Consider the following 27,865-nt stretch of genomic DNA (forward strand, 5'->3'; position numbering starts at 1 on the left):
ATTCGATTGATCTTTCTATCTGTCGTTCTATCTATCTATCTATTTATCGATCTATCTATATCGTTCTATCGTTCATTCTATCTATCTATCTATCTGTCTGTTTGTCGTTCGACCGATCTTTCTATCTGTCTATCTATCTTTCTATCTGTCATTCTATCGCTCATTCTATCTATCTATCTATCTGTCTATCTATCTATCTATCTATCTATCTATCTATCTATCCATCTATCTGTCTATCTGTCTGTCTGTCTGTTTTTCTGTCGTTCGATCGATCGATCTTTCTGTCATTTTATCATACTTTCTATCATTCTGTTGTTTTATCTATCTATCTATCTATCTATCTATCTATCTATCTATCTATCTATCTGTCTATCTGTCTATCTGTCTGTCTATCTGTTTATCCATCTATCTATATCGTTCTATCTCATTCTTTCGCTCATTCTATTTATCTATCTATCTATCTATCTATCTATCTATCTGTCTGTCTTTTTGTCGTTCGATCGATCGATCTTTCTGTCGTTTTATCGTTCTTTCTATCATTCTGTTGTTTTATCTATCTATCTATTTATGTATCTATCTATCTGTCTGTCTATCCATCTATCTATATCGTTCTATCTATCTATCTATCTATCTATCTATCTATCTTTCTTTCTCTCTGTCGTTCTATCTATCATTCTGTTGATTTATCTATATCTATCTGTCTGTCTGTCTGTGTATCGTTCGATCGACCTTTCTGTTCTATCAATCAATAATTCTGTTGTTCTGTCTGTCTATTGTTCTGTCGTTCTATCGTTCTATTTATCTATCGTTCTCTCTATCTATCATTTTATCTACAGTATTGTTCTGTCGTTCTATCTATCTTTCTGTCTGTCTATCTACCTATCTGTCATTCTATCTGTCTGTCGTTCTATCTATCGTTCTATCTATCATTCTATCTATCTATCGTTAGTTCTATTGTTTGTTCTGTTGTTCTGTCTATCTGTCGTTCTATGAGTTTGTCTCTAACCTTTGAGTCAGTTCTCCTTATATTTCAGTTAATCAAGTATATGTAATTGTGTTTGAAATGTTAGAGTCATTGAAGTTGTACTCGTGATCTGTGTGAATTCTGGGTCATTCTGGGTGCTGATGTTTCCCTCATTACGGCCGTTAAGAGCTTTTCCACATTTCTCCACAGCGAGCCATACTGGGAGAGGTCTGCTAATGCAAGCTCCTGCTCCGCCACTAGGCCCAAGACACTCCACCTTGGAGGGCAACAACATACCTCATCACCATGGTAATCCATCCCTTCTACCACATCTCTCAGTCCAGCCGGAGCCTATAGAAATCACAGATCATCTGCACATACACCAGACATTTCAACAGCACTCACACACTGTCACAGACAAATAACATGTGTAGTGTCCAGTATACATGATATAGATTCTGTGGTTTATAGCTTGCTCCTCCTTACAGAATTTTTTATCTTTTTATTCATTTATTGTTTTTAACCACAGTCACTGTAGTTTATACCAGAATGCCATAGTTGCCTAGTAGTAGTGTAGGTATTACTAATGTAAAAGTTGTGCTGCGTTCATGTCGTGTCAAAAACACAGTCAATTCAGACTGTTTTACAAACACAATTTCATTACATACAGTAAACATTTGGCTGCATTTATTTGATCTAAAATACAGTAAAAATATTGTTAAATATTATTACAATTTAAAATAAATGTTTTATGTTGTATTATTTTTTTTACATGTAATTTATTCCTATGATGTAATGCTGATTTTTAATCCTGCAGAAATAATTCGAATATGTTCATTTGCTGCTCGAGTAATATTTCTGTTATTATGAATATTAAACAGAGTTGTGCTACTTTTTTCGGATTTTTGATTAATACAAAGTTCAGAAACAGAATCTTAAATATAAAAAAACATTTTTTACTGTCAAAAGTCTTTACTGTCATTTTTGACCAATTTATTGCATCCTTGCTAAATAAAAGTATCAATTTGTTATGACCCCAAAATTTTGTCAGTTTAGTAGTCACTGTTACCTGATGTTACCTTTTTTTCTTCATGAATGTAGATGTAAATGTATAAAATATACATATACAAAAAATATGTAAAATGTAAAATGAAATATTTTGCTGTCATCACCAACAGTACAGTACAGTTTTTCATATACTGTGATTCTGACACAACATGAATGCAAAACTGGTCCACCACCAAAAAAAAAAACAATGATTTTGGATCTTATTACACTGCCTAAAGGACACATTATATTAATTTATGATTATTTTAGAATAGCTACAATAACTCTTTTGGCAGAAACTGGTTACCACAGTCAGTTTTTGTATAATGTCCTCACTTTTTTCCCAAATATCAGCCTAGAAATCTACGTTACACTTTGAGATTTTTTCCCTCATTGATGCGTGTTTTGTTTCTGTTCTTTCAAAGTAGAATTACATCTTTGACTGTGTCTTTCAAGACTTTATAAAGGAAAAAACATGTACTATTTTACAGTATCTACAGTAGCTAACTGCTTTAGCAGAAACTGTGGTTACCACAGTCAGTTTGAGCCCTTTTTCTCTCTTTTTTTTCCTCTCAACTATCATTCTAGAAATGAAAAATGCACTTTTAGTTTTTTCCTCATGCATGTATGTTTTCCTTTTGTTCATCTGAGGTAGAATTACATCTTTGGCGTTTTTTAAATTCAGTGAGCAACCCCAAGTGAGTATTTCCCCTTCACAAAGACGTTCTTAATTGATCAAAAACAAGTATTATTGCTTCTGAGCCGCGGCAGCTCAAATAAATTATGCCACAGCAACAGAAATCCAATACGTAATAGGCTTAGCAAGACGAGCCGTATTGCTTATAGCTCTGATAAACGATGCCCCTTTCCAGAAGTGCCCTTTTTTGTGCCCCTCGCTGATTTCCAACCTCTGAAGATGAAACAAGGCATCGTGGGAAGTGAAGTCTCTGGTATTCCTCCGAGACCAGGCAGGCTGGAAGTTTCCAGAGATACAGCTAGCGTACGGAAACGGTTTTGAGAAATACGGCGCGCTGATTATACGCAGGCGCCGCTTGATGGATTGGTAAGGAACGGAGGCACGGGGGCTCTGGGATTACTGTCACACTGACTAAAGAGGATTTATTTATCACATTCACAAAAAGCCTCTTCTAATAGCTCATCATGGGGTGTATTTAGAACTATTAGTACAACCACCCTTGGCTTCTGATACACTACCTGCCAGTACGCATAACAGCAGATCTGCCTCCTCTGTCATCAGCGCTTTTTTCTGTTTTTATGTCTCTTTTTCTCGCGCACCGGCATTCTGTTCACGCTTTGACACTTTAGGTATGGCGTAAAGCCACTAAATAGATTTTCACCTTTTTATTCCTCTCTGAAAGCGTTCCAGCGAACAAAAGCACAATGCCAACACCATCAACCACGCCAACATATTGGCATTAGATGCCCTCGCTGTCCATTAAAGAGGCGCATGCTTCAAAAGCCAGGAAATTATTTAAATGGACCATACTCGACTTTTGTTGCAGTTTATTTTTTTCCCCCAGAAGGCCACTTATAATATTAGTCAAGGCTTCTTGCATCCGAAGCAGCCATAATGTAGTTTTCCTGACTATTTTCCACCCCCTCGTTGACCTTTACAATGAAAGAAGAAATTAAAAATTAGATTTTTATTTCCTCACCCTCATGTTGTTGCAAAATCATATGCTGTTATTCTTTAAATGGAATATAAAGAATATTACAGCAATCTTTCGAGACATATAACTACAGACTGAACTAAAAACAAATTGAGTTTTTTACTTTTCTCTGCTACAGCTCTCAAATGTAATTTTCCTGCAAACTGACACGCCGTTTTTTGCTTTGGAACCGATGGGGCTTGACATCAGTAACATCAAACCTGTTTCTTAACAAATCCATTTTGCTAAAATACAGGTTTGTTCCTCACTCAAAGCTAGTGTTTGGCTTAGGAGACTTGGAATATAGTGCATTTGGACTACTTTTTTGCCTTTTTTGTAAGACTCTTTTTCAAGCTTGACACTTCAGACTATTGTTTTATATGCAAATGACCTCTGTTATGATTTTCTAACTCCTGTGGCATATTTAAAATTGCCGTTCATCTGAACGTGTCAAGTTGCTGAATACTAAATAGGTGTGGATAAACACACTACAAGTTTGGGGTCGGTAAGATATTTTAGGTTACTTTTTGAAAGAAGTCTCTTATGCTCAGCAGGGCTGCATTTATTTGATTAAAATACAGTAAAAATTGTGAAATATTATTATAATTTAAAATAACTGTTTTCTATTTAAATGCATTTTAAAATGTAATTTATTCCTGTGATGCAGTGCTGAATTTTCAGCATCATTACTCCAGTCTTCAGTGTCACATGATCCTTCAGAAATCATTCTAATATGCTCATTTATTATCAATGTTGAACAGTTGGTCTGCTTAATATTTTTGTGGAACCATGATGCTTTTTTCAGGATAGAAAGTTCAAAAGAAAAGCATTGATTTGAAATAATATAAACTGTTTGTTTTTATCAATTTAATGCATCCTTGCTTAATAAATGTATTACTTTTTTTTTTTTTTAAAAAAGACCCTAAACTTTTGAATGATAGAGTGACTGATTTTATATATAACATTTATAAAATCAGACTATTTAAAAAAAAAAAAAGTTTCTTATGCTCATCAAGGCTGCATTTATTTGATCAAAAATACAAAAAACAAACAAACAAACAAACAAACAAACAAAAACCCCCCCAGTAATATTGCAAAATGTTATTACAATATAAAATAATGGTTTTTATTTTAATATACTTTAAAATATAATTTATTCCTGTGATGCAACGCTGTATTTTCATCAGCTGTTACTTCAGACTTAAGTGTCACATGATCCTTCAGAAATCATTCTAATATGCTGATTTATTTTTAGAATTATCAGTGCTGGAAACAGCTGCCGAACCTTTTTTTGGATTCTTGATGAATAACATGTTAAAAAGAACATCATTTATTCAAAATATAAATCTTTTCTAACAATGTAAATCTGTGCTATCATTTTTTATTAATTTAACACATCCTAGGTGAATAAAAGTATTAATTTATTAAAAAAAAAAAAAAGAAAGAATAAAAAATTACTGACCCCAAACTTTTGTGTATAGTTTTAGTGTATATTGTTAGAAAACCTTTTTATTTTAAATATATGCTGTTCTTTTTAACCTTTTATTGATCCTGAACCTTTTATTGAATCCTGAAAAAAATATTTTTTCAACATTGATAATTAATCAGTATATTAGAATGATTTCTGAAGGATTATGTGACACTGAAGACTGGAGTAATGATGCTGAAAACTGAGCTTTGTATCACAAGAATACATTACATTTTCAAATATATTCACATAGAAAAGTTATTCTAAATTGAAATAATATTTCACAATATGACATTTTTTTAAAACGTCTTTAAAACCATTAAAAATCTTACTGATCCCAAACTTTGTATATAATTTATAAAATATATATATATATATATATATATATATATATTTTTTTTTTTTTTAATGCAGCACTTTAGTCTTAAGTGATGGCGTCTAACCGATGCACTGGCTGTCTGGTTTGGTCACCGTGAGATGTGCTTATGTATCTCAGGTTGATGAGTCTGTGGGTGAATTCCAGCAGGGTTATTTAGTTTAAGTGCTGTTTGATCCGGGAACGCCGGGCAGACTGAAATTGAGATAAATGGCTGTGTGGAGAGGGACGGCCACCTCTCTTCCCAGCATGGGGCCGTTGAGGGGCCGCAGCGGGGCCAAGGGTCTGCCGCACACCTGTCTCTCCTCGTTACGGAGTCCAGCGCTCACAGAGATACCAGCTCTCCTCTATCAAGGCTTATTGGGACCTTTGGCCCCATAAACAGCAAGACATGCACAGCGATTGAGTTGTGCACATCCATTACATGTGCATACATGCATACATTATATTTTTCATCCAGCCGTGTTTCTCCTCCAACACCTGATTGGACCGAACTAGGTTTGGATTCAACTGAACAGTTGGAAAGAAGCATTGGAATAGCTCTGGTAAAACGTCAGATAGAGTTAAAGGGTGTGAACGCCAAAGATTTCGATGCATTGGCTCTGTTGCGAAGTCCTCTAATCATCTGAAGCAACTTTTTCATAGCCAGAAGGGATTCCCTGGTTTTTTGGAGAATAATAAATGTTGTGTTCTTAAAGTCAGCATGAAACAGACTCCACTGATGCGGTTTTTAGGGTCTGATCTGGATGTGATCAGATTGTGAAAAGTGCATGTGATTATACTAGAAAAGAGTCGATATGAGCATTTATGATGCTAGGAATCATATACCTTGAGCCTCTTTCTGCTGGTTTTCAGAGATGTTGAATGGTATGTGGAGGCTGAAGGTCAAGATCACTCTCAAGAGCCTCTCAGCAGGTCCCAGTTGTAGTGTTGCTTTTTCAGATTTATTATTTGCTATTATTGCTGCAGCCATTAAATGTTTAATTGCTGTTTTAACTACTGACAAGATTTTAGAAAGGCTGCATTACTAAATGGCTATTTATCTACTGGCTATCATAATTTTCTCCACCTGTGCAGCATTGGTTCACGTTTTGAAATTGATTACATTTTGATTAAAAAGTATAATGACAAATCTGTTAGAGAGTAGTAAATGCACTCGTAAAAATAAAGGTTTCGCAGTAATGCCGTGAAGAACCATTTTTGGTTCCTCACAGGACCTTTCAGTGAACAGTTTTTTAAAATAACCATTTTTTTTCTTAGTGTGAGAATATTTGAATACTTTTTTTTTAAATATAAAGAACCTTTTGTGCAATAGAATGATTCCATAGATGTTAATGGTTCTACATGAAACAAAACGTTCCAATAAAGAACCTTTTTTTGTTTTTTTATAAGTATATGGTCATTTTTTTGACCTCATGTTGACTAAAAACTCAATGAAAGCAAATCTTCTTTCTGTCTATATCTGTTAGTTTTAAGGTCATCTGTATGCTAGTATACTGCTTTTTGTGAATTGTCAGAGATGAGATTCATAAACAGATGGCTGTTCTAACGCATCTGACATTAAATTAATTGCTCAGAGTTTTTTCTTCAAGTAATGCTTTTTAATGTTCCCAAATAATCATTCTCTCTCTGTCTCATAATGTGGATTTTTTTTTTTTTTGTAATGTGGCATATGCCACATTAGCTTTGTGCTGACGTTCAAATACTAACACTATTTTGCATTTGTCTGTAAGTTTGACCAACTCAGGATGAAGTTACTAATAGGAAGAACCTACCTGGAGCGATTTAACGTGGTCAGGTATAAATACATTTTCAGCTGTATTTTAGGACACAATTAAAGCTGGTGCATCTGAATGAGCCTCCATTAACAGTCCCCATGCACAGCTTTTTAATGGCTTGCTGGCTGTGATACAGAATTCGCTAATAAGTGAGCTAAATGAGGCTGTTTATCAAAAAAAAAGTTGCATCAAATATGACACTCAAGTTTTGATTGCTCAAGTCAACAAAAAACTATCATGGCCTGATAAAGCTGTAGCTGTTTACGGAGTGACATTTGATGGATGAAATAGGTCAGACTGACGTCCTGTGCACATCAGCCTTTGTTTGTATGCAGGAAATTAGTTTGTTGTGTCATATTCGGGTCATTGACGTATAAAAACAAATATGGAAATTCATTTAGAAATTGTATAGCTAAGTAGATTTTTGCATTTTCTGAATAGAATTTGAGTCTGTTAGTGAAGTGTGTTAGCGGCTGCCAGGTGTTCTGAGTGGTTTTACCACTTTTTTTTGTTTTAATATTCATCCTAGATAGGGCTCAGGTTCCTCTTTCTTTCTTTCTTTCTTTCTTTCTTTCTTTTATTTTTTTTTTTTTTCATTTTATTGATTGTAAGTAAAAATTCTGAAAAAGTCTGAATAAGCACTATCTGAAGTATAATTCAAATGCCACTAATAATTTGGTCCAGTACTAGTCTTAAGCAGAAGATTCTATAGGAAACTGGTTTGCTATATCATATTCGGGTCATCAACATGTATAAAACAAATATAACCAAATGAAAATTAGTGTGTTAGTGGTTGCCAGATGTTCTGAGTGGTGTTAGCACATTGTTTATGTTTTTATTCCTATATATGGCTCAGTTATAGTGTTTCATTACAGTTTTATATATATAGATTTTTCCCCCCCATTTAATTGATTGTAAAAAAAATCTGAATAAGTACTATTTGAAGTATCATTCAAATACCACTAATACTACTACTAGTTTGAAGTGGTAGATCCTACAGGAAATTGGTTTATTGTCGTGTTTGGGTCATCAGTATATAAAAAACATGGAAATTAATTAGGAATGAAAAAGTTTTAACATTTTTGCGTGGTGCAAAACTCACAGAAACTATTGTGTTAATGGTGGCCAGGTGTTCTGCCAAGTGTTCTGACCACTAATAATTTGTTCCAGTACTAGTCTGAAGTGGTAGATCCTACAGGAAATTGTGTTTAGGTTTGTTGTGTCTTATTTGGGTCATCAATGTATAAAACACAGAAATTAATTTAGAAACTAAGTCGTTTTTGCGTTTCCTGAGGAAAATGGTACAAAGTGGTATGAAACTAGTGTGTTAGTGGTTGCCAGGTGTTCTGATAGTTTTAGTGGATTTGTTTTTAATATTCCTAGATGTGGCTTAGGTTCCACTTTTAAGATTTTATTGATTGTACACTAAAAATTTAGGTCTGAATAAGCACTGTTTGAACTATCATTCAGATATCACTAATAATTTGTACTAGTACTAGTGTTAAGCACTACGTCCTACAGGAAACAGATTTATTGTGTCTTATCTGGGTCATCAACCTATAAAAACAGATATTTATATAGAAACTACACAGTTTTTGCATTTTTGGAGGAAAATTTGAGTGGTGCAAAACTTACAGTCACAAAACTAGTGTGTTAATGATTGCCAGGTGTTCTGATAGTTTTTGCACATTTGTTTTTAATATTCCTAGATATGGCTCAGGTTCCACTTTTAAGATGTTTACAGTTCTTTTTATTGATTGTAAACTAAAAATTTTATGTTTTAATAAGCACTGAGTGGTGCAAAACTCACAGTCACGAAACTTGCGTGTTATTGGTTGCCAAATATTTTTAGCACATTAGAGTTTTAGCACATTTGTTTGTAATATTTCTAGATATGGTTCAGGTTCCACTTTTGAGATGTGTAGATGTATACATGTTTTTTTTTTCTACTTTATTGATTGTGAACCAAAACTTTTAAGTCTGAATAAGCACAATTTGAACTATCATTCAAATACCACTAATAATTCGTACTAGTACTAGTCTTAAGTAGTAGATCTTACAGGAAATTGGTTTGTTGTGTCGTATTGGGGTCATCAATGTATAAAAAACACAGAAAATTTAGAAACTGTTGTTTTTGCATTTTCTGAGGAAAATTTGAGTGGTGCAAAAGTCGCAGTCACAAAATTACCGTGTTAGTGGTTGCCAGGTGTTCTGATATTTTACCACATTTGTTTTTAATATTCCTAGATATGGCTCAGGTTCCACTTTTTAAGATGTATACAGTTTGTTTTTTCCATTTTATTCATTGTAAACTAAAAACTAAGTCTGAATAAGCACTAGTTGAACTATCATTCAAATGCCACTAATAATTTGCACCAGTACTAGTCTTTAGCAGCAGAACCTCCTGTTGCTTTGATTTCCTTTGTTTAGACAGTTAAACACTGGTTTGTATATAAAAAACAAGTAAATCCTATGTCGTTTTAAAGCTTGGTTTCAATCCTGACCAGCGGCAGAAAGTTCCTGTTGTACGGGGCATAAATGAAGCTATCCATTAGAGAGAGAGAGAGACAGTCCTGTGGAGCGCTGGTTAATATAATGTGTGGCAGGTGGCCTGCTTTGCCTGAGGAAGATCTGTAGGCCATGACAGCTCAGAAAAGGCATAAATCCTCCTCCTCTCTCTTATCTCCAGCCACATTTAGTTGCCATGGGGATTTTATTTATGCAGCTGGAAACTTCCATACTTCAGGTGAGATGCAAACATTTCGGCTGCTGCCTTTCTGTCGGCCCCCGCTGCCGCAGCTCCGACTGCATTTCATGCTTAAATACATGACAGAGGGACGTCTGTACCTGCCGTCGAGGTCTGAAGACCTGTCTGTTGTAACCGAGGGGAAGTAAAAGCACCCGCTTATTGTGTCTAGAAGTGGGTATAACACGGTCAGTTGAAGTATTTGTGTGATGATGCTGTCCAGAGCGATTCATGGGGTGTTTTTAGTGCAAACGCACTAAAGATTGAGGGATTTAAAGGACCAGAGAGAAAGAGTTGAAAACATCCTGTTTTATTAAGCACTATTCCTCAGTGCATGTTAAAGAAAAAGCAAATATTTCATAATATTATGGCTCTAAAATGTCTTTTCTTTCTGTTGATGTAACCAAAGCTGTGCATCCAAGGAAAAGCAGTAGTTTGTTTTGAATTAGAAATTGTATTACTAAGTAGTTTTTGCATTTTCTGAGGAAAATTTGAGTGGTGCAAAGCCACGAAAATAATGTGTTAGTGGTTGCCAGTTGTTCTGATAGTTTTAGTACATTTGTTTTTAACATTTCTAGATATGCCTCAGGTTCCATTTGTAAGAGATATCCAGATTTTTTATTCATTTTATTGATTGTAAACTACAAATTGTAAGCTTTAATAAGCACTATCATTCAAATACCAAGCATGCAGTGCATATATACAGTAGACTCAGACTCACTCTTCATTTGGACAGATCATGCTGTTTAAGCTTCATTTTGCTGCGTGTGAATGTTGCCGCTGTGCTGTTAACCACGCTGAAGGCTGTGTGAGTATTTCACAGTCTGCTTTATAAGCCTCCCAGCTGTGTACCGGACTCAGTCACTTAACCCCTGTCTGAGGAGGCAGCGTTAGCATTAGCCAAATGGACACGGCACAATAACAGCGTGGTGCTAACAGCGCACTCTTGTGCTGGCCTAACGTGCTAATGGGCTTGAATATGGATCACATTAGCTGGAAATGTCAGCAACTTTAAGACAGGTTGTTAAGCACATTTGTATTGATTTGTGATGGCTGTATTTATTGCATTAGCCAGCTACGGTAGAGTTCAAGGCAGTCCTCCAGTGAAGTTTAGGAGAATGTTTTTATTTGAGGCTGTTATTCATAGGTGTATGAGAGAGATGATGGGGAAATTATGGGTGTAAGTAGGGGAAGGATCAGTCTTGTTATGCAGTGCCTTTTATAAATTGAACAATTTAATGAATTTAATGAAATATTTCTGTAAAACGTGTATATAAACATTCTGAAATATACACAGACACTCATATTTATTAATTAGGGCTGGGCGATAAATCGATAACGACAATTAACGCGCAATATGAATTTCAAAAAGAGTTCGATAAATGTTCGGCAAAAAATAAAAAAATTAATTCATTAATTATTAATAAATATTTAATATAATATTTAATATATATATTTTATATATATTTAATATTTATTTAATAAATATTTAATAATTAATAATATTTATTAATTATTAATACATTTTAAAAAAAATTGCGGCAAAGAACAAAAATGCGCTAGCCCACTCGAACCGTTTATCCGCTCGGATCAAAGTTCAAACGGCGGCACTGCGCGAACTTACTATAACAGATTCATTCACTAGTTGATGAGTCTCACTAGTGTTAAGCGCATGAATTCAGTGATGAACACAAATGATTCGGTTTATAGCCAGGTGAAACAGCGCTGACAAACAGGAGAAACATTGTGTGCAACGGTACAGTCAGAAAACTTTTTAATCAACAAATCGCCATTGTTTACTATAGATTTACTGTAGTGGCACTAACTGCACAGTGGTAATGTTATTGTTTCAGAAATGTGGGTATATTTCTGTCACATTTTATTATATTATTAATGTAGACGTATTAAATATATTACAGGAGGAGTAATGGAATATAATTACAATATTTTTTGTAATTAAGCTATAGCGTTTATGCATTTATACTAAATGTATTTAGACTACTGTTTTTCATACAAATACCTAGGAATCATATTACATTTTTACCATGGTATTATTGAGTTGCTATATTTGTGGTTTTAACTGCTATTATCATGATCTATGGATGATACTATGGAAGAGCAATGGTTAATTTAACAAAAAAAAAAACCTCAAACAGTCAGAATAATTACATTTCGCCATATAAAAATGAAGTTGCTACAATTTTTACAGATATCACTGATTTTTATAATGAACATAAATCTACATCCTAATTCAAGCTACTATCAAATATGTATTTCCAAGAGACAAAAAAAAAAAAAAATTATATATGACCCTGGACCTGGTATATATTATGTTCCTCTGGTATATTTGTAGCAATAGCCAAAAATACATTGGATGGGTCAAATTTATAGATTTTTTCTTTTATGCCAAATATCATTAGGATATTAAGTAATGATCATGTTCTATGAAGATATTTTGTAAACTTTATACCGCAAATATATCATTACTTAATTTTTGATTAGTAATATGCATTGCTATGAACTTCATTTGGACAACTTTAAAGGCAATTTTCTCAATATTTTGATTTTTTTGCACCCTCAGATTCCAGATTTTCAACTAGTTGTATCTCGGCCAAATATTGCCCTATCAGGTCACACAAACCTGTTTCTTGATTTGAAACAATATTACTCAAAAAAACAAGCAAAACTAAGAAATTATTTTGTTAAGGAAAAATGACTGGAAAAGTGTGAGGAATTCAAAAAACATGAAGTGTTTGTCATTTTCTGACCATAAAGAATATTTTAAAGCCACATTTAATGTCTGGTTTTTACAACTTTCACATTGTAACAAAAATCTGCCTTTAAACTGGAAAGAAATAAAAATTGACATTCATTGTGATAATTATTGATATCGACTGACATGAAAAAAAAAAAATATTATGATAATTTTTTGGCCATATCACCCATTGATAAATTCGGTCATTGATTACTTACCCTCATGTCGTTCCAAACCCGTAAGACCTTAATCCTCTGAACACGAATTAAGACATTTTTGATGAAATCTGAGCTTTCTGGCCCTGCATAGACAGCAATGCAGCTGACACGGTCAATGCACAGAAACATAGTAAGGACATTGTTAAAAAAGTCAATGTGACATCAGTGGTTCAATTGTAATTTTCTGAAGCTAAGAGAATACTTTGTGTGCACAAAGAAAACAAGAATAACAACAATTTCTTCCCTCACGGGACAGTCTCTCGCCATTTTTGAGCTTCATAAAGTAATGGTTAAACCACTGATGTTACATGGACTATTTTAATGATCTCCTTACTACCTTTTTGGCCTCAAACGTGGTAGTTGCATATCTGTCTACGTAGTGTCAGAATGCTCTCGGATTTCATTAAAGATATCTTAATTTGTGTCCCGAAGATGAAGGTCTTGTGGGTTTGTAACAACATGAGAGTGAGTAATTAATGACAGAATTTCCATTTTTGAGTGAACTATTCCTTTAAGTTTTAAACTTTCAGGACACACACAGAATTATGGAGACATGAAAATGTACTGCATAGTAGGAATAACCCAGGAATGAGATCGGGAAATCACGTGAGTTGGATTCAGATTTTCGGAGATGTGGCCTAGTGGTAAGCGTATGAGCTCCAACGTGTTGTTTTTCTTTTATTAACCCTTTTTTAAGTGGAGACGTTGAGGGCAGGTGGTGTTAAAATGATGTGCACTTGTTCGGAGCGATGAGTTTTGAACATTGCATGAGCGTACTTGCGGTATATATTACTTTGTTGCGAGTTTTTCTGTTTGATGTTATTTTTTTCTCTTTTTCTGACCTACTTTTCTTTTTTTTACCCAGATTCTGTCTTTTTTTTTTTTTAAAGGTGCCTAGCTTTCAATAATTTAACTGCTTTCTTTTCATTTTTTCATCTACCTGTTTCTTTGTCTCTGCGCATGTGTAAATAATGAATGTTATAGATTTCCCGGAGAGGAGGGCGGTGCAGGAGGTGGACGGAGCGTTGCTTGCTTTCTCTCTGTGTATTTGAACAGCAGGACTTTGCTGAGGAACCTTGACCTTGTCTGCACTCTGTCTACCTGGCTCTCCGCTATCTCCTTGGGATCCAGGTGACAGGTTTTTGAAGTGCAGGTTGGCCACTAATGCAGATGTTGCGTGGAAAAAGGAAAAGGGGTTTGATCCCGCCCGTGCCCTTCGTACAGTCTCTATATCACGGTCCAGTGACACAGGCATTAAAGATGACGGGATCTTTCAAGTCTTGAGGACAGGAGGCGCAGTGTGAGATTTCTGAATTTTAATACACAGTCCTTGCTTGTTGTTATGTTAGATTTATGAGCCATTTTCACTTTTTTATTTCTTAAATTCTGCATATCAAAGCATAGCATTGCATACAGCGATGCATTCATTAAAACAGAAGTGTGTGTTTGAAATTGCCCTCTCTTTTTGTTACGCTCTGCAAATTTGGTCAGAATACACTGTGTTGCTGCAACACAAATTCTGCTTTTTTTTGGTCGGCCTTCAGATATCTGTGAAGCAGAAATCAATTGGTTCCACCATGCATATTTGGGAGTTGGAACAGAGAGCGTGTGGTTAGGTAGAAACGCGCCTCATCTGAGACAGAAACACTTATCAGGACGAGCAGAGTCTCAGGACCCGCTGTGCTCAAACCTCCCTCCTGAGCCAGAATTCTGCGGACAAACAAACACGGCAAAATACTCAACAAGGATTTCATCTCTCGGTTTTTTATTCTCGCTTAGTGAACTTAGCAGGGGCTGTAAACACAAAGCAACCCTGTGCATGTTTAGTCTGAAAGGAGCTGCTTTTGTGTGCTCGATATGTGATTGTACCTGAACTGATTTGGTGGCCTTTGGACTTGTCAAGGGACGGTATGGCTGGGGATTCGCTGTACTGTGGTTTAGGTGAATTGCATTGTTTTGCTGTGCTAAAACATATGGCTCATGCAATAACGTAGTTAGGTTGACTTCCAGGCCTAAGTTGGTCGGGCTCGTCTGTTTTGACGATTTTAGATGGGCTTTAGCCACCTGTTAGTCGGTCAGGCTAGGAAATGAGTTGTCGACTAGCTAAACCAGCTTAGACTGAGATGTTTTAGGCAGGGTGCACATACTTAAACATCAAAATAAAATCTAATTGTGACAGGAGCATGTAGGGGCTATATTTAGCTTAGCATACAAGACACAGCTGTTATCATAAATTTGGTCCAAACTTTGAGTGTATAAAAATTTTTGTTATCTTATGTGGTTTTCTTTTTGTATGAGGAAGAAAATAATATTGTTAGGGGTAACATTCAGCATTTATTTATTTGCTGTAGCACGTTTAGCTTTTTAGCTTAGCATACATGACAAGATACAGCATAAAAAAAGCTTTTTTGGTATTTTATGTGGTTTTCTTTTAATATGAGGACGGGCGTATTATTGTTATGGGTAGCTTTTAGCACTTTATAGTACGTTTAGCATGTTAGCTTAGCATACATGACAAAATATATATATGCCATTTGATCAAAAATTTGGTTCAAAACATTGACTATATTAAACTTTTTTGTTATATTATGTGGTTATACTTTATCTTTTCATACTGTATGAGGAAAATCATTATTGTTAGGGGTAGCATTTAGCATTTTATAGCATGTTTAGCATAGCATACATGACAAGATACACCATTTGATCATAAATTTAATTTAAAAACAAAACTTTTTTGTTATCTTATATGGTTTTCTTTTCATATGAGGAAGGAAATATTGTTTGGGGTAGCATTTAGCATTGTGTAGCACATGTAGCGTTTTATCTTAGCATATATGACAAGATACACTATTGGATCATAAATTTGGCTCAAAACAACATTTTTTGTAATGTTATGTGATTTTCTTTTCATATGAGGAAAGAAATATTATTGTTAGGGATAGCTTTTAGCATTGTATAGCATATTTAGCACTTTAGCTTAGCATACATGACAAGATACACCATTTGATCATAAATTTAGTTAAAAAATACAACGTTTTTATTATCTTATGTGGTTTTCTTCATATGAGGAAGGAAATATTATTTTTATGGATAGCTTTTAGCATTTTATAGCACGTTTAGCATGTTAGCTTAGCATACATGACAAGATACACAATTTGATCAAAAATTTGGTTCAAAACATTGAGTATATTAAACTTTTTTTGTTATATTATGTGGTTATACTTTATCTTTTCATACTGTATGAGGAAGAACATTGTTAGGGGTAGCATTTAGCATGTTTAGCATAGCATACATGACAAGATACATCATAAATTTGGTTCAAAAGAAAACTTTTTTGCTGGTTTTTTTTTCAGCATGAGGAAGAAAATAGTCTTGTTAGGGGTAAAATTTAGCATTGTGTAGCACCTTTAGCATTTTAGCTTAGCATACATGACAAGATACACCTTTTGATCATGAATTTGGTTCAAAACGGATAGTGTATACAACTTTTTTTGTGATCTTATGTGGTTATCTTTTGTTTGTTTTTTTTTGTTACGAGGAAAGAAAATATTATTGTTAACGTTTTAGCTTCAAGATAAACCATTTGGTCATGAATTTTGGTGCAAAACATGCTGCTGAAAAAAAAAAAAACAGCTGGAATAACCAGCTAAACCCAGCCTGACCAGCCTATACAATGCTAAAAGTTCACCCTGTGATATTTCCTTACTTATATAAAATGATAACAAAAGATATTCACATGAGATTACAAAATAGTTTTAAACACTTAATGTTTTGGACCAAATTCATGACCAAATGGCGTAGCACACTTAGTTTAGCATACATGTGTCAATACACCATTTTATCATGAATTTGTTGCAAATCATTGAGTGTATACTTTAGTGTATTTTAGCTTAGCATACATACAGTTACACAGTTTCTCACTGATTCATTTCAAAACATCACTGAGTGTGTTTATTTGTGTAATCTTATGTGGAATTAATAAAAGCAAGCATTTTAGCTTAGCATTTTTTCATGGCAAGCACTATAAAGTTTCTGTTTGAAGAATATACACACACCGTATATTGTCGTAATCGCCTGCTTATTGGCTATATGTTCCACCAGACTGATTTTCCCCTCCCGCTTATAGCCGTCTCGAGAAACACACAAAATTAATTTCTCCTCGTCCAACAAGAAGGAGGCCCGGAGAACTTTTAATTTAATGTTTTATTTTTCATTCGTTAGAAAAATTAAGATCAAAGTCAAATTAAGTTCATCCAGGTCCATGTAATCTGTAATTTGGGAGCCTGGAGCAACAACACTCTTTGAGTGTGGCGTTGCAGCCGTCTTTAGATGTGGACGGCGGTAATTACCCAGCTGTTGCTGAGCTATGATTGACACGTGTATTTGGCACAGACCATGTGCACTATTCATGAGCCGCATACCAGCGATAATTAATTGATTCATATGCCTGTAAGCTTTTTCTAAAATATTAACAAGATAAGATTAAAAAGGCATGGAGTCGTCAGAGCGGGGCGGTTCTGACCGCGGCGTTGGCTCTGAGTCTATTACCTGGAGGAACGCTTAGTTTGCCTGTTGTTTTGTGAGATAAAGTAACTCCTGCTGCTGCACGGATACTTACCTGCATGTAAAAATAAAATGCATTTTAGGTGCAAAAAGCAAACTTTTAGACATTTATGTATTGCGTCTTTGCTGGTGCTTTGTATCTATCAGTTATATGCATTTTTTTCAAGGTTGCCATAGAGCGACGACTTTAAAGGATTTGCAGTAAAATCATTGTGCGGATTTCCATATTGCATTGGAGTCTGCTGTTTGATGACTGTTTACTCTCCTAACAATTTTTTTTTTTTTCCTGGTTGCTTGTACTTACTTTTATCAACAGAAGAGAAAAATAATTTCAGCGGTGGAGGAAAAAAGTATTTTCATAAAAAAAAAAAAAAAAAAAAAAAAAAAAAGAAAAAAAATAGTAATGTATTATTTTATTTTATTATACATTTTATTCACTGATTACTTGCCCTTGCTTTTATCAGCAGAAGAGAAAAAAGCAGTTTTATTTTATTTTATTTATTTTATTTATTTATTTTTTTCCCTGCTTACTTGTCTTTGCTTTTATCAACAACAAAGAAAAATAATTTCAGAAATGAAGAAAATAATTCTATTCATAAGATTAAAAAATAAAAGAAAAAAAGGTAGTTTTTTTTAACCTTTTGTCATTTTTTTATCAACTGAAAAGGAAAGTCATTTTAGAATGGATAAAATGTTTATTTTCATACAATATTTTTTTCAATTATTCATTCATTCAGTCATTTTATTTTAATTTAATTTAATTTAATTTAATTTAATTTAATTTAATTTAATTTAATTTTGTTTTGTTTTATTTTATTTTATCTCCTCTTGCATGTCTGGTTTCAGCAGCAGAAAATAAAATTATATATTTTGTTATATATTCATTAATTTTAATTATATATCATTAATTAATTATAGGTATAACATCAAATCACAAGTCAGATTTTATAGATCTAGTAACCATGAGTATGAACACGGATGTCATTCACAGTAACAGGACCATTTCTTCTCTATCCGGCTTTTTCTATGGGTTGACGTCACACACATTAAATTTATACAGGTATTGCTTATTACAGCATGTTCTCCAAATGTCTATGAATTAGCCCCAGATCGCACTCTCTTTTCACACACCCAAGTGCACGCTCGCTCGCTCGTTCGGCAGCCAGTTCCTCCCATCTATCAGATGGAATCAGGGTGAGAGAGCTGTGTGAAGCTGGCAGCTCCTGACAGGTAGTCACCTTGCAGGTCTCGCTGCTTGTGTCATGAATAAACATGGCTGCTAGTGGCGTACTGCTTGGAAAAGCACGCTGGCTCGGGTAATGGCCTCTCAAGCCGCGAGAGCGAGAGCCGCCGCTCCACTGCTATTACGGGCCGTGCCAAAGAGCCCCGACTTAGAAACATCCACGCCGGCGATGTTTATTAAAGCCAGCGAGCGCACAGACACACGCAAATACACAAACAAACACATCGACTGCGGCCTGAGGTGGAGGCTCTGCATTTTCTGCCTGTCGTCAAACTGTTGCGCTCTCTTTACCGTGCATGAAAGAGCAAACAGCCGTTCTAGAGCTGTTATTAGATTAGCATATGACATGCACTAGAACAACACTGGACGTATAGAGTTTAGACAGAGTGGATGACGCATTTCATTTGACGCATTTAAATAAAAGTATATTCGGTTCAATAAGCTGTACTGTCTGAAACAGGAAGTCTGTCATTTTTTTTCAATGTAAAAACACTCTAATCTTACATAAATATGTAGATTTAAGTCTACGTTTGGCATTCATAGGTCCGTGGTGCTTTCAAAAAATAGATCTGTCCTAGTAGCAACTTTGCAAATTGAGTTTTGGATGGGTTTATGTGTTTCATTATTTTAGCTATTCTTTTTGGTGACGCTAAGTGGTGCAGAAATTGCACATTTTACCTTTCTAGACGCAATGTAACGGAAGTTGCAAAAGATCTTTTCTTCTGTGTTAGGGCTTATTTTCAAGAAATGGATTATTGAAAAAGAAAAAAATGTAGGGTGGGGGATCATCTCAGTCCATTGGTTCAGATTTTGTGATCGATTGTCAGAAAGGAGTGGAGTTTATGCGGACAAAATAATTGGAAGCCATTTTAATGGAAGATCAAGTTATATTTTGAATAAAAATAAAATACAAGGGTGCATGCATACAGTAGATGTATTGTTTACAGTTGCTGCACTTTCAAAAAAAGGATCTATCCCAGTAGCAACTCAACTTTGATTTGAGTTTTGCAGATTGACAAATTATCTGTTTTAGTAGTCATTATTTTAGCTATTCTGTTTGGTGACTCTAGTGGTGCAGAAATGACACATTTCACCTTTCAAGTCGCAATGTAATGGAGGTAGCAAACAATCTTTTCTTTTGTATTATGGCTTATTTTCAAGTGAAATGGATTGTTGAAAAGAAAAAAATGTAACTGTTTTTGATTGGATGGAGGCGGGGCTGAATGTGATTTTGTGGTTGATTGTCCAAAAGGGGCGGGGTTTATGCAGACAAAATTGTTGGAAGCCATTTTACTGGAAGATCAGGTTATATTTTGAATAAAAATGAGATGACATGGTTAAAAGAAAACATGCATACAGTAGATGTATTGTTCACAATTGTGGCACTTTCCAAAAATCTATCCCAGTAGCAACTTTGATTTGAGTTTTGCCAATTGACGTCAGTTTTGGACGGGTTCATCTGTTCCATTAGTCATTATTTTAGCTATTCTGTTTGGTGACTCTAGAGATGCAGAGATTAGCCATAAATATGGCTTATTTTAAGAAATGGATTATTTAAAAAGAAAAAAACATGTAGGGTGGGGCGTTGGTTCAGTCTAATGGTGGAGGCGGATCTGAATGTGATTTTGTGGTCGATTTGTCAGAAAGGGGCAGGGTCTGTGCAGACGAAATGATTGGAAGCCATTTTACTGGAAGATCAAGTTATTTTGGTTAAAAAATAAAATTACAGTGTCAAAAAATGCATACAGTAGACTTCACAATAAGATCAATTAAGTGCATTTACAAAATTCATAGGGTGAATTATTATAATTTTTCTTTTTAGAACATTTGACCGATTCTCAATTTTTTAAGATTTTTAGCTAGTTAACTTGAAAATGTAACTACAACATGACTCAGGTAACTTTTTCTTTTTCTTTTTCTTTATTAACCCTCTAGTTAAAGAAAATTCTATTCCAAGTGCACCACACATGAAGTTGTCAACACGATGTAACTGTTAAACAAATCACTTGTTCAATATCTTTGCAGAAAAGATGCATGATCTATAATACATCTTGTACAAACTTGTCTTATACTTATGTTCAGAAATAATATGAGGAATATGCTTTAAAAAAACCTCAAATATCAAGGTAGTTCACATTCAAAATGACTGAAGGTATAACACCAGTAGACTATTATTAACTACAAATGTTCTGTAAAAACAATGAACAGCAGCTTTCAGGCTGTCACCATGATGAAAAGATGAAATATCAGACATGTAGTAGTTCTTCATAGGTTTTTTTATTCAGTTGCTTTGCTTTTCAATTATTTTTCTCTATGTAAACATGGATGCGTTTGACTGTTGCACTCACGTCTCGTGCAGCATCTCGTGCATGTAACGCCATTCTAAAAATGTAGCAAAATGTAGTAAATGAAGTTCAACTCCCATCTTCTTGCATGTTTTTCCTATTCCACTGTCCGCGTCGCATCTTTGTAAACACAAAAGCGCATTCTGTGTGTATGGCACCTAGCAATATGAGCACGTCACACGTGAGCGGCTTTTCTCTATACTTCTGTACTATCATTGGCGTATTGTTAAAGTGTCTAATTCTAACGTTTGGTAATCTATTTTAAATCATGATTCCTCGATTTCTAAAAAATAAAATTGTGGCAAAACGTTAAATTCAAATTAATTGCTAAAATCGGAAAAATCGCCCAGCCTTAATTTTGATTAAAAATAAAATTACACTGTCAAAAAAATGCACTCAGTAGATGTATTGTTCACAGTAAGATCAGTTACATTAATTTACAAAATAAATAGGGCGAATTTCCATTTCATGCCGACAGTGTTAATTTTGACAGCAAATTTTGATTTAATTTTAGTTGAGTGAATATTGTAAGATTTTAATTGATTAAATCTACAGTACATTTTCCCAGAGATTCTGATTTGGTAGCATGCCAGTAAGTAAACATGCCAGATTCAATGAATGCAGCATCTGTATTGATGTTAAGTTTGTTAAAATGAATGAAATTCTATATATTTTTTAACATTTATTTATATTTATATATATATTTTTTTTTAAACTGTCACATATTTAAAAAAATAGAAAACATTACAATTTAATTTAGGGAACCTTTAGAAATTGAATAAAAACAAGCTTTAAGTGCACTTTTTATTTATTTTTTTGAAAGTAGAGTTAAAAATCTTGCAGAACTTTGTAGAATTAATAATAAGTGTCTCAAATGCACGTCATCGTAATTGCGACTTCCCAACTTGTAAATACAAGCTTCCTAGTAGAGCTTAAACAAAACATTAGATCTGATTGCTTCTCTTCCAAAAATTTCCCCTTTTTAAACTTTTTGTCTTGTTTTTATTTTTTGACGAAAAGGAAAACAAATTTTCACCATAGTTATTGTCAGTCAGAACTGGTTTTTATTTAGTTAGCGTCTCGTTTTTGTCTGTGAAACAATTCGGTGACAAAAGCTATGGCGAAAATTATTCATAAACAAATTTAACACTGCATGCCAAATTTAAGTTCTGTTTCTGCTTTTTTTCTAATAATAAATATGTGGAAGGGTGTTTTTTGGTGACACTACAATAAGGTTCATTAGTTGACATTAGCTAACTACGTTAGTTAACATGAACTAAGAATGAATAATACTTCTACAGCATTTATTGATCTTAGTTAATGTTAATTTCAGCTTTTACTAGTGCATTATTAAAATCACAAGTTATGCTTTGTTAACATTAGTTAATGCACTAAGTAGCATGAACAAACAATGAACAACTGTATTTTTATTAGCTAACATTAACAAAGATGAATAAATAGTGTAACAAATGCATTGTTCATTGTTGGTTCATGTTAGTTCATCTATAATGTTAACAAATGACACCTAATACAACCAGTATTGTATTTATGTGTTGTTGCAATGTAAAGTTAGAGTCAACTCAGATGACGCACGCATTACTGTTGATTTCTTGAGATTAGGGTTAGTATAGCATTGCAGATTTCATTTTTTTATTAAGCTATTATTATTTCAGATAGCTTTTCTCATTTCAAGAAAAATAGTTTTAATCACATATATAAGGATGTATGTTTTCTCCAAGCAAGTCTCTGTGGGTGCATTCTTTTACCAAACAGTAAACAGTAAAAAGTACTATACAGGAGAAGCTTTAAGAATATGCAAAATATTGTTGCTGCAATTTCTGCCGTAGAGTAGAAAAAGTAAATTATCCCCACCCTGACAGCATGAATTGATGTATATGAGATGTTGAATGCAGTCAGCTATGTCAAAATATTATTTTTCATGCACTGGCTGTTTGCTTTTGCTTTTGCGTTCGCGTGACTGTTTGGGGTGATGTAATTATCTGTCAATCTCAGTCAGTAAATCACTATGTAAACAGGCGAAGTGGGGGCCGGAATGAGACAGAGGTTTGGCAAATCGGCTTTGGAATGAGGTGGACGCAGTGGGTCACTCGTTTTTATTCTCTAAATGAAAAGCTACTAAATATTGCATAAACACCCACAGCATTCGCTTCCAAATAAAAGCAGAAGTCTCCCGCTTATGTCTTTTTAAGTGTCTCAGGAGCAATATTCTCGAATTAAAAAGAGTTAAGCACCATCCGCAAAGTTTATCCGACAAGCTAAAGTATTTTTTAACTAATCATCCGCCCGATTCCGTCCCGAGGCTACGCGAACCAATCTAGCGCTCTGGATTCTGAGTGAGGACATTACCCAGCATTCTCGGAGGCCTACAGTAGAGGTGCTCTGAGCTCTAATTAAAAGTTAGAAATCGTCTCATTATGATGATGAAAGTGCAGAAGCAACTTTGGAGAAGTCCAAATGTGTCATCGTTGTGAGGTGGGTCGAAATCAAACCACTTATTTTTCCCCAGCAAATGAGTTACCTTGTCAGGCTGTTCACAGACTCCCTAATGGCCGTATCCATTAGTGCGGCCTATCAGCGCAGATACGTGGATTAATCATGCTTTCATTTGGGATGGAACATCATATGGACTGAAGAAAAGGTAGACTTCAGAAAAAATGGAGATTAATCAGCCGCCGTTCGGACGATATCAGTCACATTGTGTTCAGCCACACGGGCGGCTTCAAGGAACAGCCAGTAACGCCGGTACATTTTCTTAGCCTGGTTTTGACTTTCTTTTAACAATTTTTACCAGGTTATCTATTAACGAAAACATGAAATTGCATTCGCAACATATTTATCTTGCATAATGTAAGTATTTCTGAGAAAAAAATCAAGTACAAATTTTATTATTATTTCTGTAATGATTTAATTCATGCTTTTTTTTTATCTGAAAATGTAATTAAATTTAGGGATGCACTGAAATTTTGACCGACGCTATGCTCTGCTCATGTGCTCTGATGATAATAATAGCTTTGTAGGACTATACATTATTTGGTTAATTTAAAAAGTTATATCTTATTCTGTTCCACTGAGCCGAATAAAAATTATAAATTGATATTTAATATTAATATATTTTCTGTCCAGTTTTATTGTGGTACTTTCAATAGAAGTGAGGTTATTTTATTGGCTTTTTTTAGTTAAATTAAAAAAAGTCTTACAAAATTATTTATTTTATTTATTACAAAGCATCCCTAATTACATTTTGATGAAATGTTATGTGTTTTTTTTTTGTTTGTTTTTTTTTATTAAAACGCTTTTGGCCAGTATCAGCCACAGGGCGTTTAGCCACATGGTTGGCTTCGAGGAACAATGCCAGTAAAGCTGGTATATTTTCTTAGTTTAGTTTAGAATTTTTTTTAACGATTTCTACTTGATTATCTATTAACGAAAACATGCGATGGCATCCGTAACATAAGTTTATAATACGTTTATAAAAGTAAAAATTGCACTATTACTTACTACAAGCTTTGCACATTTATTTTATCATGAAAATGTAAAAAATCTATAATCTATATAAAAACATGTTTTTAAAAACAAACAAACAAAACATGGTGCCTGGGATGAAATTGAACTAAAATAAAATATATTTAAAAATGATTATTAATCTTTGTTTCTCATTTTCATTTAGTTTTTCTTGATGTACAAAAAACTGGGGAAAAAAACCATTAATAAAAATTAAAAATAAAAATGACAAAAATGCACAACAAAATTACTGAAACTTTTACTATAATTAAAATTAAAACAGAAAATGTTTAACAAAATCTAATTCAAATTAATAATAAAATCTACAAGAGTATCTGGATGGTACCAAAATAACGCTTCTCATCAGTCATATCTGTAGTATTAGGGTTATGTTTTATCAGGTTTTGTTATTGGTATGTACATGTTCAGTCGCTTATGGATCTCGGATTGAGCGTCTGTGCTGAAAGTGAAAGGCGGGAGCAGAATCTATAGGAAAGATGACTCTGTGAGAGCATTTTTCAAATTGCTTTGTGTCCTGACTGAACCCTGTGATTGTAGAATAGTCTCAGATACGGGCTGTTTATATTGGCCCTTCGTCCTCGCTCACATTTTCTGTCTAGCACTTTCTCACCATCTTTGAAAATTTCAGGCAATTTTCTTTACATTGTGGTTTCTACCCTTCACATCTCTCCATCCATTATGCCTATCTTTTATCTTATTTCAATGAAACAGTGGTATTTCGTTCAGGGTTGGAAACTTTACAGGGAAAAAGTTATGTAGGGCCATGTAGACCATATCATCACTTTTACATTTATCATAACTGATGGTTAACAAATGCAGTCATATCAGGTACGGAAAGAAAGTAATAATAATCATAATATTCAGTAGGTACTGGTGTTTCACTCATCTGCACTCTCAAAATAAAGCTTGGCCTTGAGTTTAAAGACTGACATCTGTCAGCTCAATTGATCCAGGGAGTTTGTCTGTGGTGCATCATTTGGATTGTTTGTTGCTGTTTCTTTTCCTGACAGGTCTAAATATAGAAATCATATTCTCAGCAGGGGCTAATTTGAGTTCTTAATCGTGTTCAGACCCAGTGGATTTGGCGTTTCAGCAGGCCACCTGTCTAACACATTAGAAGGGTGTTTTTTTTTTTTCAGGGCAGATGGAGAGAGGAAGTCTGTCCTTGTCTTAAATATTCCATCAAGCGGTGTGGGCCGTCTCAGGCCTGCCAGAATGCCGTTGCTCTCCCAGATTCCTCAAACTAGCTCCAGCTGTAAAGATGTCCAGGTGAAAATGTCTGCTTATGCGAAACTAAGACAACATTTTGGCCACGTCCAGATTTTGGAAGTGACATCTGTGTTTAAATGCAAACGTGAATCTCCTAGTTTATCATTCGGTCTCTCCTGAAATGTGACGCCAGCACATTGGGCACCGGCATCGGCCATCAGAAATCCATATCAGTCAAAGATTAGTTTTGAGATTGTGGTGGTTGACATACTGATGAACATAGAGGAGTTTTTGATGTCTTATGGGTGTTTAAAATAACAAAAAAGAGTGTTTTGGTTAGTGGTCGACTGTTATTTTGTCAAAGCCGATATATTGGCCGATATTGGCAGTGCCGGAGTGGCTTTATATTGGCCATTGGCCATCAAAAATCCAAAAAATTTAGTGTTTTGATTAGTGGTTGACTGTTATTTCATCAAAGCCGATATATTGGCCGATATTTGAAATTTTTTAATGACCGGCATCAGCAATTAAGTTTTTATGTTTGGCCAATTTGTCATAAACGGGATATTTATTTTGACAGATGTTAGAATGTCAGCGCCTGAGTAACTATATATTGACCCTTAGCCACCCTGCTCTCTAAGATAAGGGCACCAGCATCGGCCATCAGAAATCCTTATCAGTCAAAGACTAGTTTTGAAATTGTGAAGGTTGACAGAAGGTTGAAAAAAGGAGTGTTTTAGTTAGTGGTCGACTGTTATTTTCTAAAGGCCGATATATATCGGCCGATATTGTCAGCACCGGAGTGGCTTTATATTGACCATTGATCATCAAAAATAAAAACAACTGAGTGTTTTGATTAGTGGTGGACTGTTATTTAATCAAAGCCGATATATCGGCTGATATTGTCAGCGTGGTAGTGTTGGCTGGTATTTGGCTTTTTTTTTAAATATTGACATTAGTTTATACGTTTTTCTATTTGTCTTATGTGTCAAAGAGGGGACTTTTATTTTGACAGTGTTAACAATGCCAGCGTGGGTTTATATCGGCCATCTAAGATATGGCCATCAGCTGTCAAAAATCCATATCGGTTTTGTAAATGTGATGGTTGACATACCGATAAACATACTTTTGACATCTTATGGGTGCAGAGAAAAAAAATGAGAGTTTTGGTTAGTGATCGACCATTATTTTGTCAAAGCTGATATATCAGTTAATATCTGACATTTTTTAATTTTCAGCGTATGTTTTTTTTTTTGGCTGATGCGTTGGAAAAAAGACTTTTTATTTTGACAGTGTTGAAAATGCCAACACCTGAGTGGCTTTATATCAGCCATCTGTGACATTTGACATACCAATAGAGGAGTTTTGACATCTTACGGGTGTAAAGAAAGAAATCAGTTATCCATTTTGATTAGTGGTCTACCAATATTTTGCCTAAGCCGATATATTAGCCGTTATTTGTCATTTTTTTAATTTCTGCATCAGCAGTTAACTTTTCCATTTGGCCAATATGTCAGAAGTGGGACTCTTATTTTGACGGCCATGAGATTGTCAATGCCTGAGTGACTTTTAATTTTCCACAAGTTATGCGCACCAGGCATCAAAAATCCAAATCAGTCAAAGACTAGTTTTGAAATGGTGACTTTCTGAAAAAACATAGAAGAGTTTTTGATAAGTGGTCGACCATTATTTAATCCAATCTGATATATGGGATGATTAAAATTGCCATTGGCCGAGATGTTTTTCTATTTGGCTGATGTGTGTCAGAAAAGGGACTTTGTGACAGTGTTGAGAACCGATATATCGGTTGATATTTGGGATTTCGTAATTATCAGCATCGTCTGATACGTTTTTCTTTTGGGCTGATGTGCTGGAAGCGGGACTTTTATTTTGACAGCCTTGTGAATGCCAACACCTATATCGGTAATCTAAGATATGGG

The 27,865-nt window shown here is 34.5% G+C and overlaps 1 protein-coding gene across 4 annotated transcripts in view; it reads left to right on the plus strand.

Moving 5' to 3' along the window:
• The window catches only part of LOC127179401 (neuronal PAS domain-containing protein 3), a 390,014-nt gene that overhangs the window by 89,803 nt on the left and 272,346 nt on the right, over positions 1-27,865 (plus strand). For 3 of the 4 annotated variants that reach the window (XM_051132788.1, XM_051132789.1, XM_051132790.1), the window contains exon 2: positions 1,175-1,273. The exons of the other annotated variant lie outside the window; for it this stretch is intronic. In XM_051132788.1, coding sequence (XP_050988745.1) covers positions 1,175-1,273 — 99 coding nt within the window. The remainder of the gene's footprint in view (positions 1-1,174; positions 1,274-27,865) is intronic. 4 annotated transcript variants of the gene reach the window in all.

Source organism: Labeo rohita, chromosome 17 (genome assembly GCF_022985175.1).
Source record: "Labeo rohita strain BAU-BD-2019 chromosome 17, IGBB_LRoh.1.0, whole genome shotgun sequence".
Lineage (NCBI taxonomy): Eukaryota > Metazoa > Chordata > Actinopteri > Cypriniformes > Cyprinidae > Labeo > Labeo rohita.